The 16672-nt window shown below is 41.0% G+C and overlaps 1 protein-coding gene across 1 annotated transcript in view; it reads right to left on the bottom strand.

Annotated features, from left to right (window-relative positions):
* gas8 (growth arrest-specific 8) overlaps positions 1-15749 on the bottom strand; it is a 63508-nt gene extending 47759 nt beyond the window's left edge. The window contains exons 1-6 of the mRNA XM_068049245.1: positions 15667-15749; positions 15028-15225; positions 9517-9723; positions 8268-8322; positions 3308-3513; positions 1882-2049 (exon numbers count right to left, since the gene is read on the bottom strand). Of these exons, the coding sequence (XP_067905346.1) occupies positions 1882-2049; positions 3308-3513; positions 8268-8322; positions 9517-9723; positions 15028-15225; positions 15667-15681 (849 nt within the window). The 5' untranslated portion in view covers positions 15682-15749. The remainder of the gene's footprint in view (positions 1-1881; positions 2050-3307; positions 3514-8267; positions 8323-9516; positions 9724-15027; positions 15226-15666) is intronic.
* Positions 15750-16672: the final 923 nt, after the last annotated feature.

Raw genomic sequence — 16672 nt, forward strand, 5'->3', positions numbered from 1 at the left:
TAAACATGAATGAGGGTTTTAGCAGCAAATGCACTGAGACAGGGGTAGAGACAGGCAATGTTACAGGTGAAGGAAGTTGTGCTGGAGAGAAAATGGGGTTGACAGCGTGGGTCAAAAGAAAGACTTGCATTTATATAGCACCTTTCATGACCGCAGGACATCCCAAAGTGCTTTACAACCAATGAAGTACTATTGAAATGTAGTCACTGTTGTAATGCAGGAAAAGTGGCAGCCAATTTGTGCCCAGCAAGGTCCCACAAACAGCAGTGTGATAATGACCAGGTAATCTGTTTTTGTGATGGTGATTGAGGGATAAATATTGGTCAGTACACTGGGGATTATTCCCCTGTTTTTCTTCAAATTAGTTCCATGGGATCTTTTACATTCACCTGAGACTGGGACTTGAATCCACAACCTTCTAACTCAGAGGCAAGAGTGCTACCAATTGAGCTATGGCTGATAATAGGGTCAAATAAGACACCAAGGTTGTGAACTGTCTGATTCAGCCTGAGAAAGTGACAACACAGGGCAGTGGAGGGGTTGAGCGAGGCAGTGAAGTAGAACTAGATGTCGGTAGCGCGCATGTGGAACCTGATGTCTTGTCTTCAGATAATGCCAGAGGGGCTGCATGTAGATGAGACATTTGAGGGAGTCAAGAAGAGATCCTTGGATGACTCCAGAGGCAACAACGCAAGGCTGGGAGGAGTTGCCATTTCAGGAGATTCTCTGGCCATGACTGAATAGGCAAGAGTGGAACCAGGCACGCTCAGCTGGACAACAGAGGATAGACTTTGAAGGGAAATGGTGTAATCAACCATGTTAAAGGTTGCCAACAGATTGAGAAGAATGAGGAGGGATAGTGAACCATGATCACAGTCACAGAGGATGCCAGTTGACTTTGATGAGAGCCATTTCAGCGTTGTGGCAGAAAAGAAACACTGATTTGAGAGGTTCAAACATGGAGTTGCAGGAATAATGGCCACAGGTATGGGGAGACGATAACATGTTTAAGGATTGTGCAGAAGGGAGGTTGGAGTTTGGATTGTAGTTTATAAGGACAATGGGGGTCAAGGATAGGTTTTTTGAGGAGGGGGTGATGTTGTCAGAGATGAGAGGGAGAGGGACAGTTCCTGAGAAACAGAAACCTTTTATAATATCAGCTAGCATGGGGTCAGGAAGAGAAGTTGGGTGGTCAGCAATTTAGTAGGAATAGGATCAAGCAAGCAAGAGGTGAGGCTTATGCACAAGTTGACGTTGGGGATGGCACAGGGGGAAATAGGAGTAAAACTAAAGATATGGCTTTGGGGTTAAGACAGAGGGTATTTTGGGGATTTCTTGGTTTGCTTGGAAAGGGAGGCATGTGGCAGAGGCAGGTGAACAAATGGTCTCAATCTTAGTGACAAAGATGTTCATGATCTCCTCACTTGTTATTGGAGGTCTATCACCATTCCTTCATTGTTGCTAGGTTAAAATCCCTTTGTGGGAGTACCTTCACTACATGGACTGCAGTGTTTCAAGATGGTGGCCTACCATCACCTTCTCAGGGCAACCAGGGATGTAAAATAAATGTCAGCCTTGCCAATGTTGCCGACACCCACATCCAAAGAATTAATAGAAAATAAAAAGTGGCATATGTTTTTCTTTTAAACAGACATGGTCTGCCTCCAAGCATTTTACAAATAATTCTCTGGTTTTAGCAGAGCAGTTGGGGAAGTTTTAATTACTGTGAATTACAGTACATGTCAGCAGGTAGACCAATAAAAGTTACTACCAATATGATTCAATAAAAATTATTGGTTGCATAACCAAAACAATGCGAAAACCAATGAGGAAAGTAATTTCAAGCTGGTGTGCACATCACCTTGCTACTAAGATACTTACTGCAAGAAAACCTTTATCCTGCTCATAGTTAGCCAATAGTTTTGTAAGTCTTGCCACCTCTGCCCGTGCCTTCTGCAGTGGATCTGTCAGACGCTTATTCTGATACTGAACCTCAGCCATTTCCTTCTCCAGTCGTTCTTCTTTTGCCTTCATCTCTTCCACTTGTTCCTGAGAAATTAGAGAAAAATCTGAAGATGACAGACACATAGACCATTGCTCACAAAGATCAAGAGTAAATACGGAGAAATAAAAAAACGCTATTACACCTCAATGTATGTACTTAATGTGTAGGACTACAAGGTACTAAAATCTTGAGCACTGTAAATAGTTCAGTAAATTACATCACTTAATTATTTTACTGAGTACCACCACAAAGATTATTGTTAATACATAAGCAAATAATCGGCACAAGAGATTTGCAGAACCAAAACTTCAAAGCTCCAGCAACCCGGGTTCAATTCCGGGTACTGCCTGTGTGGAGTTTGCAAGTTCTCCCTGTGTCTGCGTGGGTTTCCTCCGGGTGCTCCGGTTTCCTCCCACAAGCCAAAAGACTTGCAGGTTGGTAGGTAAATTGGCCATTATAAATTGCCACTAGTATAGGTAGGTGGTAGGGAAATGTAGGGACAGGTGGGGATGTGGTAGGAATATGGGATTAGTATAAATGGGTGGTTGATGGTCGGCACAGACTCGGTGGGCCAAAGGGCCTGTTTCAGTGCTGTATCTCTAAACTAAACATGGAGATATCAGCTAGCTCACATTCCATAATGAACATTTAGAATAAAAACAACTAGATGAAGGCATCTAGTTAATAGCATACTATATGGTAAAGATCTGAAAGCCATTTTTTGTTAAATTGATACTTTTTGGGTACTCAGTGAGGAATATCAATGCTGGAAAATAAAAGATTCAAGCATGCCCTAGGTCAGTTATAGCATAGCTGAAAGGTTTCACAGGCAGGGCTTCTGTTGGGCCTCAGAAGGGTGCAATAAATAGAATTCACTATAGGATAGTCTGGAAGCACCCACATACAACAGTAGTTTAGATCCCTGTATTTGTCCCAAAAAAGTCCGCTCACCCCAGTCTCAGAGGAACAATCCTACATCTTACTACTTTTCTGTGCAAAACTGACAATTCTCTGACAATTATGAGCAGCTTTGTGCCCTAGAAATCACATCCCTACAAAGTGGGCCAAATCTGTCTATTTTTCGTAGGTTGTTAAAGCCACCACAATGAAAAGGAGTTTCATCACATCAAACTGGGTTTGACAGAAATTCAAATCTCAGAGTTGACAAGACAGTGTACTAATCCACGATGGTATTAAGTCCCCTTGTAGAAACTCAGCAAATTATGAAACAGTTGTGATTTTACTTGCACCCTTGTACTAACATCTACAGCATATTTGTTTGATAACATGAAACACCCTAACCTTCAATGAGTTAATGAGTGCAAGGTTGTTCAGAGTAATGTCATTGTAGTAATTTTTGATATCACTGAATGCTTTTTCATGGTTTTTCATCAATGCGTTGATCTGACCATTCTTTCTTTCTTCAATTTCATGAATTTCTGTTTTTCTTCTCAATTCCATCTCGTCACGCAGCACATCCATCTTCTTCTGATATTTAGCTTCAATATCTGAGTGTGGTGAAGGCCGAATTAGAAGATTTTTTTCAAGCAAGTGAAACAAATTAATCATGCATACAATGCATTATCCAGAACAAAAGGAAAAATATCCCCAGTTCTTACACCTTTGAAATTGTATAATTCAGTTTTTAAAAAAAAGCTACTTCACTTCAACAATAGGGCTCCAAATTCCTGAGGCGCGTGCAAGAGCAAAACATGGGCAGATCTCTCAGACGGTGTCAGGAATTTGGCATGGATTGGAAGTGATCAGTTTCCTTAGAAAGCCAGCGTTGGTTTTCCTATGGGAAACATTAAAAATGGGCTGAAGAGATAACGGAAAAATTACAAGCCTCAAGCTCCCTCTATTAGAGGGGTAAGTTGCTGCTCCAATTTTTCATCTCTTCGTTGAGGGAGGTGCCTCCACAATTGCAAGGCACCCACCTCGAGGACCCCATTCTTGGAATTTGGGACAGGGTCAGATGTCTGACTTGTTGGCGGAGTGAAGTCCTGCCTCGCCATGTTTCCGACAGCAGTGTGGTCCTAAAAGTTTTAGAAACATTAATTAGAAAATGCTAGAAAGAAGAGACAGATTTAAAATCACATTTCATGTTTTTCTCTTTTTTTATGGATTCTATTCAAAGAGAGTGACAGTAGTAGGATTCATTTAGGTTTAATCTTAACATGATGTACAAATTACATTTTATATATGATAAAAAGGATTAGCTTTTTGTAGAATTTAACAGGAAAACTTTTCAGATATTATTTTACTTTCTTGTCTCAATTATAATCACCATCTAGGTAGTTAAATTGGAAGCAATATTCAGACATAATCAGTAGGCTGCTCCTGAAACAAATAGCCACAATCATCACAATAACCAATCTGAATCTGAAAGGGTAAAGGGTACATCATGTCTATCTTATCAATGTGAATTTTTTGAGGAGTCAATAATATGGTGGATAAGGGAGTGCCTAAAGATACTATCTATACAGACTTCCCAAGACATTTGATATGGTTCTGCACAAGAGATTATTGGGAAAACGAAAGTGCATGGAATTGGAAGCAAGCTTGTGACATGGGGTTGGAAATTGGTTAGGAGGTATGAGACAGAGTATAGGGATAAAGGGAATGAACTCCGATTGTCAGGATTTGATCAGTGGTGTTTCCCAGGGATTTGTATCGCACTGGGGCCTCAGCTTTTCACCATATATATCAATGACTTAGATGAAGGAATAGAGAGCTGTATATTCAAGTATGCAGATGATGCTAAGTTAGGAGGCATAATTAGGTCATGTAGATGGTAGCAGGGAGTTACAAAGGAATGTAGACAGATTAACTGCATTAAGCAAAACTGTGGCAAAAGGAGTTCAATGTAGGCAGTGCAAGGTAATCCACTTTGGATCCAACAAAGACAAATCTGAATATTTTCTTCATGGTGAGAAACTAGAAACTGTGGAGGAGCGATGGGATTTGAGAGTCCACATACACAAATCACTAAAAGCCAATGCACAGGTGTCAGTTTAACTTCAGTGGTGGGGAAACTTCTAGAAAAAATAATTTGGGACAAAATCAATAGTCACATGGACAAATGCAAGTTAATTAAGGAAAGCTAGCACGGATGTCTTAAGAGAAAATCATGTTTAACTAACGGGAGTTTTTTGAGAAGGTAACAGAGAGAATTGATGAGGACAATGCTGTTGATGTGGTGCACATGGACTTTCAAAAGACATTTGATACAGTGCCACACAACAGACTTTTGAGCAAACATGTAGCTCATGGAATAAAAGGTAAGGTAGCAACATGGATACAAAATTGGCTGAGTGACAGGAAACAAAGAGTAGTGGTTAATGGATGTTTCTTGGGCTGGAGGAAGGTTTGTAGTGGAGTTCCACGGGGATCAGTGTTGGGACCCTTGCTTTTCCTGATATAGATTAATGACCTAGACCTTGGTGTACAGGGCACAATTTCAAAGTTTGCAGATGATACGAAACTTGGAAGCATTGTGAATTTTGAGGAGGATAGCGTAGAACTTCAAAAGAACATCGACGAGTTGGGCAGACAAAGTTCAATGCAGAGAAATGTGAAGTGATTCATTTTGATAGGAAGAACATGGAGAGATAATAAGAAAAAAGGGTACAATTCTAAAGGGGGTGCAGGAGCAGAGTTACCTAGGTGTATATGTGCAAAAGTAATTGAAGTCAAAGGACAGGTTGAGAGCGCGGTCAATAAAGCATACAGTGTCCTGGGCTTTATTAATAGGGGCATAGAGTACAAGAGCAAAGAAATTATGTTGAACTCATTTAAGACACTAGTTCAGCTTCAGCTGGAGTATTGCGTCCAGTTCAGGGCGCCGCACTTTATGAAAGACGCAAGGGCATTGGAGAGGGTACAGAAAAGATTCACGAGAATGGTTCCAGGGATGAGGAACTTCAGTTACGAAGATAGATTGGAGAAGTTAGGACTGTTTTCCTTGGAGAAGAGAAGGCTGAGAGATTTGATAGAGATATTCAAAATCATGAAGGGTCTGGACAGAGTAGATGGAGAGAAACTGTTCCCACTCGTGAATGGATAGAGAAAGAGGAGGCACAGATTTAAAGTATTTGTAAGAGAAGCAAAGGTGACATGAGGAAATCCTTTTTCACACGGCGAGTAGTTAAGGTCTGGAATGCGCTGCCTGAGAACATGGTCCAGAGGCAGGTCAATTAAAGCATTCAAAAGGGAATTAGACAGTTATATGAAAAGGAAGAATGTGCAGGGTTATGGGGAGAAGGCAGGGGAATGGAACTAAAGGAATTGCTCTTTCGAAGAGCCATTTCAGACACGATGGGCCAAATGGCCTCCTTCTGCACTGTAACGATTCTGTGAAACGCAATCATAGCTTTTAATGGAATATTGGCTTTTGGCTGAAGGGGACTAGAATCAAAGGATGCTGGCGGGATCGTATAGAGCCTTAATCAGTCCCCATCTGGTGTACTGTGTTCAGTTCTGGGCAAGGCACCTCAGAAAGGATATATCAATCTTGGAGGGATACAATTTAAATTCACCTGACTGATACTAGAGCTTGAAGAGTTAAATTAAGAGTACAGTTTGCACAAACTTGTTTTGTACTCCCTGAGTTTAGACAGTTGGGAGGTAACCTAATCACAGTGTTAAAAATGACAAATGGATTTGATAGGGTAGATACAGCAAAATGCTTTCCTCTGGTTCGGAATCCAGAACAAGGGGCACAATCTTAAATCGCAGATAGACCGTTCAGGAGTGGAATAAGGAAGCACTATTTGACACAAAAGTTAGTGAAAATATAAAACTCTCTCTCCCAAAAGGCTTTAGATGCTGTGCTATTTTAAATTTACAAGAAAAGGTTTGATAGATTTTTGTTAAGTAAGGCTATCAAGGGAAATTAATCAAGAGCAGGTAAATGGAGTCGAAGTACAAATCAGCCATAATCTGATGAATGGCAGAAGGATTAAGGGGCTGAACAGCCTACTCATATTCTTATGAAAGACACAAACTCAGTGATCTGGAAAAGTGTAACCAGCAAATAAGAAACATCACTCTGTTATACAGAAAATGACATCAATACATGGGGTAGATTTTCCACCTGGATGGTTTTAAGGCAATTGGGAGGACCGGTCCATTTTGAGGGCTGGGCTTTAGTCATACAGCTGGCGGCCTGCGATGGAGAAAACAAGAACTATGGGTCAGCCTGGTGGTTCCAGGCTGCAGCAATATCAGGCAGTCCGGCCAGCCTCTAGAAAATGGGGTCAGCCACGGAAAAAGGGGCTGGCCATTTAAGATTGAAATGAGGAGAAATTTCTTCATTCAAAGGGTGTGAATCTTTGAAATTCTCTACCCCAGAGAGCCGTGGATGCTCAGTTGCTGAGTTTGTTCAAGACAGAGGTCAACAGATTTCTGTACTAAGGAAATCAAGGGAGAAAGGGATAGTGTGGGAAGGTGGATTTGAGGTCAATCAGCTATGATCTTGTTGAATGGTGGAGCAGGCTTAAAGGGCCAAATGGTCTACGCCTGCTCATTTTTATGTTCTCTGGGCCCAGTAAAAGGTAGGTCCAATCTGGGGGGGGTGGTGGGGGTGGGTTGATTCTCGGGTGGGAGTGACCTGGCAGTAATGGTGCAGGTTATTTTTGGAGAGCCAGGAGAATCACTCCCACTCCTACCAAATCCACAAATAATAAATTAAAGCTTACATTCTGGGCTGCTGTACAGCTGGATTACCAGCTGAAACAGTGTAGAGCGTGCATGATGCATGCTTCACCCAGTTAAGTTGTAAGGCAATGGGAGCCTGTATGTATCATCAGACCACAATTTGTATATTAAAACGGTCTACAGCCTGACTCAGATGATGCTCCAGCTGCCTAGCAATAAGTCCTTAGGAAGACAGCATCAACCACCCACACAATTTGCAGGAATGGGGCAGTAAGTCTTACTTCACCATTTTCAGGGCGCTAACAGCCGTTTCTGCCAGGAAGGAGACCTGAGAATCTCCCCGCCATGCCTCTTGGCACCATGGCAGATAATACTCTATAATGTGTCATTAATCTATTTTTGGGTATCACTTATATGTTCTCTTGTCTGTTGCTTTGGCAGCTTTCAATCATACTAACAAAATTCCTTCTTGGATTGGCAATTTAAGACTCATACCCAAGTTTTTCAAATAAGCTTTCGTTTTTAGTGGGGATCAGGAGTGATAGCTGTGATTACAGCAGTTTCCATTTTAAGATTTGTATATTATAACAAAAGCCAGACTAACCTTGTGTTTGTTTTTCAAAGTCATTCCACAATCTTGTAATCTCTTCATCATTTTTCTGTTAGCGAATATGAAAAAAAATTTAAAACTTGTGAAAGCTTTGATGAAGGGTCTACACTGACTAATGGACTTACTGTGGGTTTCCAGCATTTTCTTCTTTGAAAATTCTGGAAACCTGAATTAAGTTTTCTCATTTTATTTATTCATTACAACAGTGTAAACACCTTGCACTTCATCTTACAGAGGTTTGTTCTTGCCAAAATGCAATATTTTGGAGAAACTATTTCATGTAGTTATCTTCACTTGATCTGTCAGCATCTAATAACTCTTTGTGGTGCAACAGACTGGAGTATTGTTAAAAACATATCAGCCCCTGTAGCTTACTGAAGAAATGGTACTTAGCACCAAAGAATCAAAATAAGAGACAAACCCTTTTTCCCCACAATTCAAACAGAGTAACAGTGCAGTTTTGGGCAGCAGGGAGACCGGTGGTTTATTGTGGCTGCTTGTTCAAATCTCCCATTAGTTTCCTTACTGTGATTCTAGAACTAATAGCTCTGAATCTTATCTACTAACAGAAATTCATCTAGCCCTTTTTTAAACCTGCTGTGGCATTCTGTTCTACCACCCCTCTGGTAATGTATTCCACATTTCTATCAACATCCTATTATCAAATATTTACTACATTTTAATTTTCTTTTGACGCCCTTAACTTTAAACTGGGTCCCTAGTTTTCAAATTCTCTGCTCAATAAAAGCACTTTCCGGAATTTAATTTCTCAATACCCATCAAAATGTTACGGCTGCAAACTTAGACACCTTGGACAATATTTTGTTCGCCAAATCATTTAGAAAAATCAAAAACAATAGTGACTTCAATATTGTCCCCTATGGAGTTCCAATGTCAAGTAACTTCCACTCTGATACCTCCCCACACACCAGTCCAACCTCTGCCATCTATCCATTGGTACATACTTTGTGTATTAGGCTGCAATGTGGGGCAGTGTCAAATGCCTTTCTGAAATCAAGATAGATAATATCTACCACTTTACCCCTTTTTTAAAGTTAAAGCACATTGTGTTAACCTGAAATAAAAGCAAAATACTGCGAACGCTGCAAATCTGAAATAAAAACTGAAAGTGCTGGTAATACATAGCAGGTCTGACAATATCTGTAGACATAGAATAAGAGTTGACAGAGTTAATGTGTGAGGTCTGTTAATCTGATTTCATCTTTGTCCGACATGGACGTACCAGTTTCAGGGTTTTCACCATGTTTTCATTGGAGAGCTCTTGTTCCTTCAGTTGAACCTTTAGGTTTCTGATATCATTTAGTAAATCATGCTCCTGGTCATGATGCTCTTTCTGGTCCAGTTTCATGGCCACTGTATTCTCTGCCTTCAACTCGGCAAGGTTATTCTGGTGTTCATACAATAGATGTTTGACTTTCTGCTTGTAGACCTGTGAAAAAAAGAAAACATAAACTATCAGAAGGGAACTAGAAAATAATTTGCAATTTAAAAATCATCCTACTTAGTAGAAATATATTCTCATGAACGTCCAATATTTCTCAGTCAGCCAGTAGTGTAATTTTCCCCATCTCTGATGAACTTCCTGGGGTATAAATAAAAAGCAGTACTACAGTGCCCAACATCCCTCTTGGTTTTAGAATATGTGGGACAGAAATACATAATATAGGAAAAATTATAATTTCTAATAAACTACTTCCTTTTAGTCTAGTATATTTCCCAGTGTCACTGAAAATTCACCCATGCATTATGTTAAAAACTTGTATTATTATTACGAAAATGTTCTAAAACAAAACACAATTCCAGCCACTACTGAGTGATTTATTTATTCTCAAGAACGAGCATTCTTTGTGGGATATGTGGGACAGGTACTCGTGAATATTGATTTGGTGAGCTTGTAAGAGATTTGCAACAACCAAAGATAGATAAATCAATGCACACTGCAGACAGGGTGGCTCTATAGTGTCTTACATCTTTTCATAGCCTGGAAGTGCAATTTTTCCAATTGAGCTTCAATTAAAGGGATTTCAGTGAGAGTGGAAACACTATGGGTTGAGGTAAAGAACAGCACTAGATGCAAAATTTTGATATGAGCTGTTTACAGACCTGATAATAGTGATTAGTGGGAGGGATGTATAGCTATGAAGGCCATGGAATCACGCTGCAAAAACAGTGTGATTATAATGAGAAATTTTAATTTCCACTAAGACTGGGAGATGCAGAACATCTCAAGTAAGCACTGAACGTATAATGTATTTGGGACAGTTTTTTAGAATAACCTGTTTCAGGAACCAACAGGGGAGTAGACCATACTGGATTTAGTGATGAGTAATCAACCAGAATTCGTTAACAATCTGACAGTAATGGATTATCTTGCAAATAGTGACCGTAATATCGTTGAATTTGATAACTGGTTTGAGAAGTAAGAGTCACAAACCAAGGTTTCCAATTTAAGTATGGCAAACTTCAAAGGAATAAGGAATACTATACTGGACTATACCAATATCTTAATGGGTAAACCTAAAGACAAACATCAGGAAATACTCAAAGAAGTATTTGGTATGGCACAGAACCAGTACATAACTCTAAGACAAAGGCTCCAGTTGTGTAGTTAATGAGGTAAGAGACAGGAGCTTTTATAAATGCTAGGAAAAGTGGAAATCCAGCAGACAGGGTGAACTATAAAAAGCAACAAAGAGATACAAAGAAAGTAACAAGAGATTCAAAAATGTAATTTGAAAATAAACTTACAAGGGACATGAAGGATTTTATAACTATATTAAAAAAAGGTAGTAAATGGGAATATGAACCCATTAAAGACAGACGTAGGTGAGGCTATAATGGGTAATAAGGAAATGGTAGACTTGTTAAATGGGTGCAGTACTTGGCATCATTTTCATAGTGGAGGGAGACGACAAAATACTAGCAGTGCAAGAGTACCTAAAACTAAATAAAGGGGGGAACTTAGTGGATTTAATACAAATAAACAAAATGGCAGTAGAGAAGATAATGAGACTAAAGATAGACAAGTCTCCAGGACAGGTTGGTTTAATACCCTGGGCTGGAAAACAAATAGGTGAGAAGTTGCATATATATTAGCCATAAGTTTTCAAAGGTCTTGAGATTCAGAAAATGCACCTTTGGACTGGAAAATTGTAAATGCCCCTCCAATATTTAAGAAGGAAGGGAGGGAAGGATAAGCCAAGTAACTACAGACCTGTCCATTTAACATTGATGATAAATTCCAGTAACTTAGCACAATTGATGTCTCTGATGATAAATTCCAGTAACTTAGCACAATTGGAGACAGAGTGACTCAGCACTTGGACAAGTATCAGCTGATCAAAGAAAGTCAACATGGATTTGTGATGAATAGATCATGTCTGACTGATATAGTGCATAACCTTGTGACATGGATCAGTACTTGATTTGGAGATAGGAGATGTTTGGCAGGATGTAGCAAATGTTGCTCAACAGGGATCTGTACTGGTGCATCAGCTTTTCACCATAAAGATTAGTGACTTGGATGAAGGAATAGAAAGTTGTATATCCAAATTTGCAGATAACACCATGTTAGGAGGCACAGTAAGACATATAGATGGCAGCAGAATGTAATTTTAGCTTTTATCTTAAGAAAGTTGGAATTCAAAAAGTGAGGAAGTGTACAGACCTCATCTGGAATACTGTGTTCATTGTTGGGCACCAAATCTCAGGAAAGATGCACTGGCTTTTTGGAAGGGGTGCAATGCAAATTCACCAGAATGATACCAGGGTTTAAACAGGTTGCATAAACTTGGCTTGCATTCCTTGAGTTTAGAGGGTTGAGTGGTGATTTAATTGAGATATTTAAAATAATAAATGACAAAGGAGACTGATGGGGGAATCCAGAACAAGAGGGCATAAGCTTAAAATTACAGCTAAGCCAATTAGAACTGTAATCAGGAAACACTTTTTACACAACTGATGGTGGAAATCTGGATCTTGCTACCACAAAAGGCTGCAGATGCTTGGTCAATTGAAATTTTCAAAATTTTGGATTGAGATTGAGCAAGAAAGTCATGGTGAACCTTTTTAAAACTCTGGTTCGGCCTCATGTGGAACATTGCGTCCAATTCTAGGCACTGCACTTTAGGAAGAATGTGAAAGCTTTAGAGTAGGTGCAGAAAAGATTTACAAGAATGGTTCCAGGGATAAGGAACTGTTTTTTTAAATTTGTTCATGGGATGTGGACTTCGCTGGCAAAGCCAGCATTTGTTGCCCATCCCCAACTGCCTTCGAGAGGTGGCGGTGAGCTGCCTTCTTGAACCGCTGCAGTCCATCTGGTGCGGGTGCACCCACAGTGCTGTTAGGGAGGGAGTTCCAGGATTTTGATCTAGCGACAGTGAAGAAAAAATGATATATTGCCAAGTCAAGATGGTGTGTGACTTGGAGGGGAACTTGCAGGTGGTGGTGTTCCCATGCGTCTGCTGCCCTTATCCTTCTAGGTGCAAGAGACTGCGGGTTTGGAAGGTGCTGTCAAAGGAGGAGCGGTGAGTTGTTGCAGTGCATCTTGTATATGGTACATACTGCTGCCACTGTGCATCGGTGGTGGAGGGAGTGATTATTTATGGATGGGGTGCCAATCAAGTGGGCTGCTTTGTCCTGGATGTGTTGAGCTTTCCGAGTGCTGTTAGAGATGCATTCATCCAGGAAAATGAAGAGTATTCCATCACACTCCTAACTTGTGCCTTGTAGATGGTGGACAGGCTTTGGGGAGTCAGGAGGTGGGCTACTCGCTGCAGAATCCCCGGTCTCTGACCTGATTTTGTTGCCACAGTATTTATATGGCTGCTCCAGTTCAGTTTCTGGTCAATGGTAATCCCTGCTGACGTTGACAGTGGGGGATGCAGCAATGGTAATGTCACGGGAAGATGGTTAGATTCTTTCTTGCTGGAAATCGTCATTGCCTGTCACTGTGTGGCACAAACGTTACTAGCCACATTAGCCCAAGCCTCATTGTTGACCAGATCTTGCTGCATATGGATACGGACTGCTTCAGTATCTGAGGGGTTGCAAATGGTACTGAACGTCATACAACCATTAGCGAAAATCCCACTTCTGACCTTATGATGGAGCAAAGTTCATTGATGAAGCAGCTGAAGATGGTTGGGCCTAGGACATTACCCTGACGAACTCCAGTAACAATGTCCTGTGGCTGAGATGGTTGACCTTCAGCAATCCCATCCATCTTTGTGCTAAGTATGAATCCAACCAATGGTGAATTTTTCCCCCAATTCCCATTGAGTTAATTTGGCTAGGGCTCCTTAATACCACACTTGGTCAATTTCTGCCTTGATGTCAAGGGTAATCACTCTCACCTCACTTCTTGAATTCAGCTTTTTTGTCCACATTTGGACCAGGGCTGTAATAAGGTCGGAAGCCGAGTGGCCCTGGTGGTACCCAAACTGAGCATTGTGACGCTCTCCGGACTGGAGCAAGGTTTGGCTGAGTTTAGTAAGAAATACGAGGCAAAGACTGAGTCAGAGGCAGCATGCTGTTGAACATAATGGAGTCTTCTTTATTCTGTTTTACTTTCACTTTCAGCACCCTCTGCTGGCTTGTGTGGCTGCATGGTAGCCTCAAGTGATCAATATGTACAATGCCATTTTCAAAACACAACAAGCATCAGTGAGCAGGTTGTTACTGTTTACAAGGCACTTGATAGCACTGTCGACGACACCTTCCGTCACTTTGCTGATGACAGAGAGCAGACTAATGGGGCAGTAAATGGCCAGATTGGATATGTCCTACTTTTTGCAGACAAGACATACCTAGGCAATTTTCCACATTGTCGAGTAGATGCCAGTATTGTAGCTGTACTGGAACAGCTTGGCTAGGGGTGCTGCTTGCTCTGCAGCACAAGTCTTCAGTACTACAGCCAGGATCTGACTAGATCCTGGCTGTAGTACAGAAGTCAGAATCCACAACTTTTGCAGTATCCGGTACCTTCAACCGTTTCCTGATATCACATGGAGTGAATCAAATCGGTTGAAGTTTTATATCTGTGATGCTGGGGACCTCAGGATGAGGCTGAGATGGATCATCCACTCGGCACTTCAGACTGAAGATGGTCGCAAATGCTTCAGCCTTTTCTTTTGCACTTCTGTTACGAGGATAGATTGGAGAAGCTGAGGTTGTTCTCCTTAAAGAGAAGTTTGAGAGGAGATTTGATAGAGGTGTTCAAAAATTACAGGGCATCTGGACAGAGTAGATAGAAACTGCGCCCATTGGTGGAAGGGTCAACGAAGCAGCAAACACCGATTCAAGGTGAACGGCAACAGGAAGAAATGCAGCCAATGTTTAGGATCTGGAATGCACTACAAGAGCGTAGTGGAGGCAGATAGAATCGGGGCTTTCAAAAGGGAATTGAATAAGCATCTGAAGAGAAAAACATTTTAGAGCTATGGGGAAAGGGCGAGGAGTGGGACGCGCTGCGTCATGGTTGCAGAAAGCCAGCATGGACACAATAGGCCAACCGGCCTCCTGCCTCCTTCTGTGCTGTGACCACTCTATGATTCTATGATAGATTTTTGTTAGGTAAGAATATCAAGGGACATGGAACAATAGCAGATAAATGGACTTGAGGTACAGATCAGCCATGATTTAACTGAGTAGCAGAACAGGTTTGAGGGGATGAATGGCCCACCTGTTCTTATGTGTTAATGTTCCAATGATCTTGCTGTATTAGGCCCATTACCTTAATTTCCACCTGATGTCGTTCCTCAGCATCCTCCATTTCTCGGTCTTTGTTTCTTAATTCTGACTTCCTCTCCTCCAGCTGCCGCTTTGTGATCTCCCAGAAAGTGTGGATTTTATCACGCTCAAGCTGAAAGTAGTTCCGTTCTTCTCGTTCCCTGTCAAGCTCTTCACGCAGCCGAACAATGTGCTCCTCCAACTGTGCATGGTCAATAAAGAATAATTAGTTTTTCAGCTGAAACCCTTGAACCATGGAACACTCTATAGATATAGATTCAGGCAGTATAGAGAGCCATTTGGCCCAGCTCTTTAAAACAGCAATCCAATTAGTGCCACTCTCCTCCACTTCCCCCACAGCCCAGCAAATTCTCCCTTTTGAAATATTTATCCAATTCCCTTTTGAAAGTTACTACCGAATCTACTTCCACCAACCTTTCAGGCAGTGCATTCCAGATCATGACAACCCACTGCGTAAAAATTATTCTCTTCATTTCCCTTCTGCTTCTTTTCTCAATTACCTTAAAATAAATTCAAAAGGTTCTGTTCCTGGGCTCAAACCACCAACCTTTTGGAAAGCGCTGACCAATTGCGCCACAGATATAGTTCATATCTTCATTTTCACAGAACAGAAGAGTTTTACCTGCTCCTTAGACATCGCATCTGTAGAAAGGCCATCGATCACCGTTGGTGTTTTAGCTTTCTTGCCTCCCTTCCCTTTTTTCTTTTGGGTGGCTGTGTAGTGGAAAACTTTTGTTAGTATTATTGTCTTTCTTCTATAAGCAACTAAAGCTAATGAAACCTCTCAGTAAAATTGGTAATGCTCATTTTAAGACTGAGAATATACTGTTTCCTGAGATCACCACTGTTACTATTTAGATTGAGCAGTTTTGCTTCTTTTTATACTTTTGGCAGCAGACTGGCTAAGGTGATAATTTTCAAAAATAATAATGCTTTTTTCTTATTACAAATGGAGCTACAAAGTCTCTTGCTCAAACAAGCTCATAATTTTCAACGTGCACAAGGAACCTCCCATTTGCAAGCTAACCCTGTTTTCTGATCGATCTGTGGTACAGTGACAGATACAATAGGCTCACTTTTGCCTTTGTCTCTACCGTTACGATCTGGTGAGGAGGAGTCAAAAGTCTCCCCTCTTGTCCCTCTCCTTGTTTAACCACAACAGATTATTTTTTATAAACAGTCAACATGCTTACCAATTCCATGAGTGAGCCCTTTATGTGCTATGATCATAAAAGAACCAACTGCACAGGTTTCCTTGAGTTTAAACAAGAGGTTAGTTAATTGTACTTAACGATCAAAACCCGATCTAAGTAAAAATAATAAACCACACTCCAACTTTCACACACACACAAATAGGTTACAGAGTGATGAAGAATAGATTGGTTGGATTAGAGTCCAGAAAGAAAAAGGATGTATAGTCTGTGGAGTCTGGTAATTTAGTGATGTTCTGGCTGAACTCATGGTCCTGAAGTTTCTGGCTGGTAGAGGTGGCCAACTGTTTCAGGGTTTTCTTAGAGCCAGCAATGCAGATGGTTTTCTACCTGGAGTCTGCGACTGCGGTACTGACAGACTCGGATGTTTTGCAGAGACATAGAGAGGGAAGAAGGGGCAAGGAGAGAGAGAGGGAA

Source organism: Heterodontus francisci, chromosome 17 (assembly GCF_036365525.1).
Source record: "Heterodontus francisci isolate sHetFra1 chromosome 17, sHetFra1.hap1, whole genome shotgun sequence".
In the NCBI taxonomy this organism is placed as follows: domain Eukaryota; kingdom Metazoa; phylum Chordata; class Chondrichthyes; order Heterodontiformes; family Heterodontidae; genus Heterodontus; species Heterodontus francisci.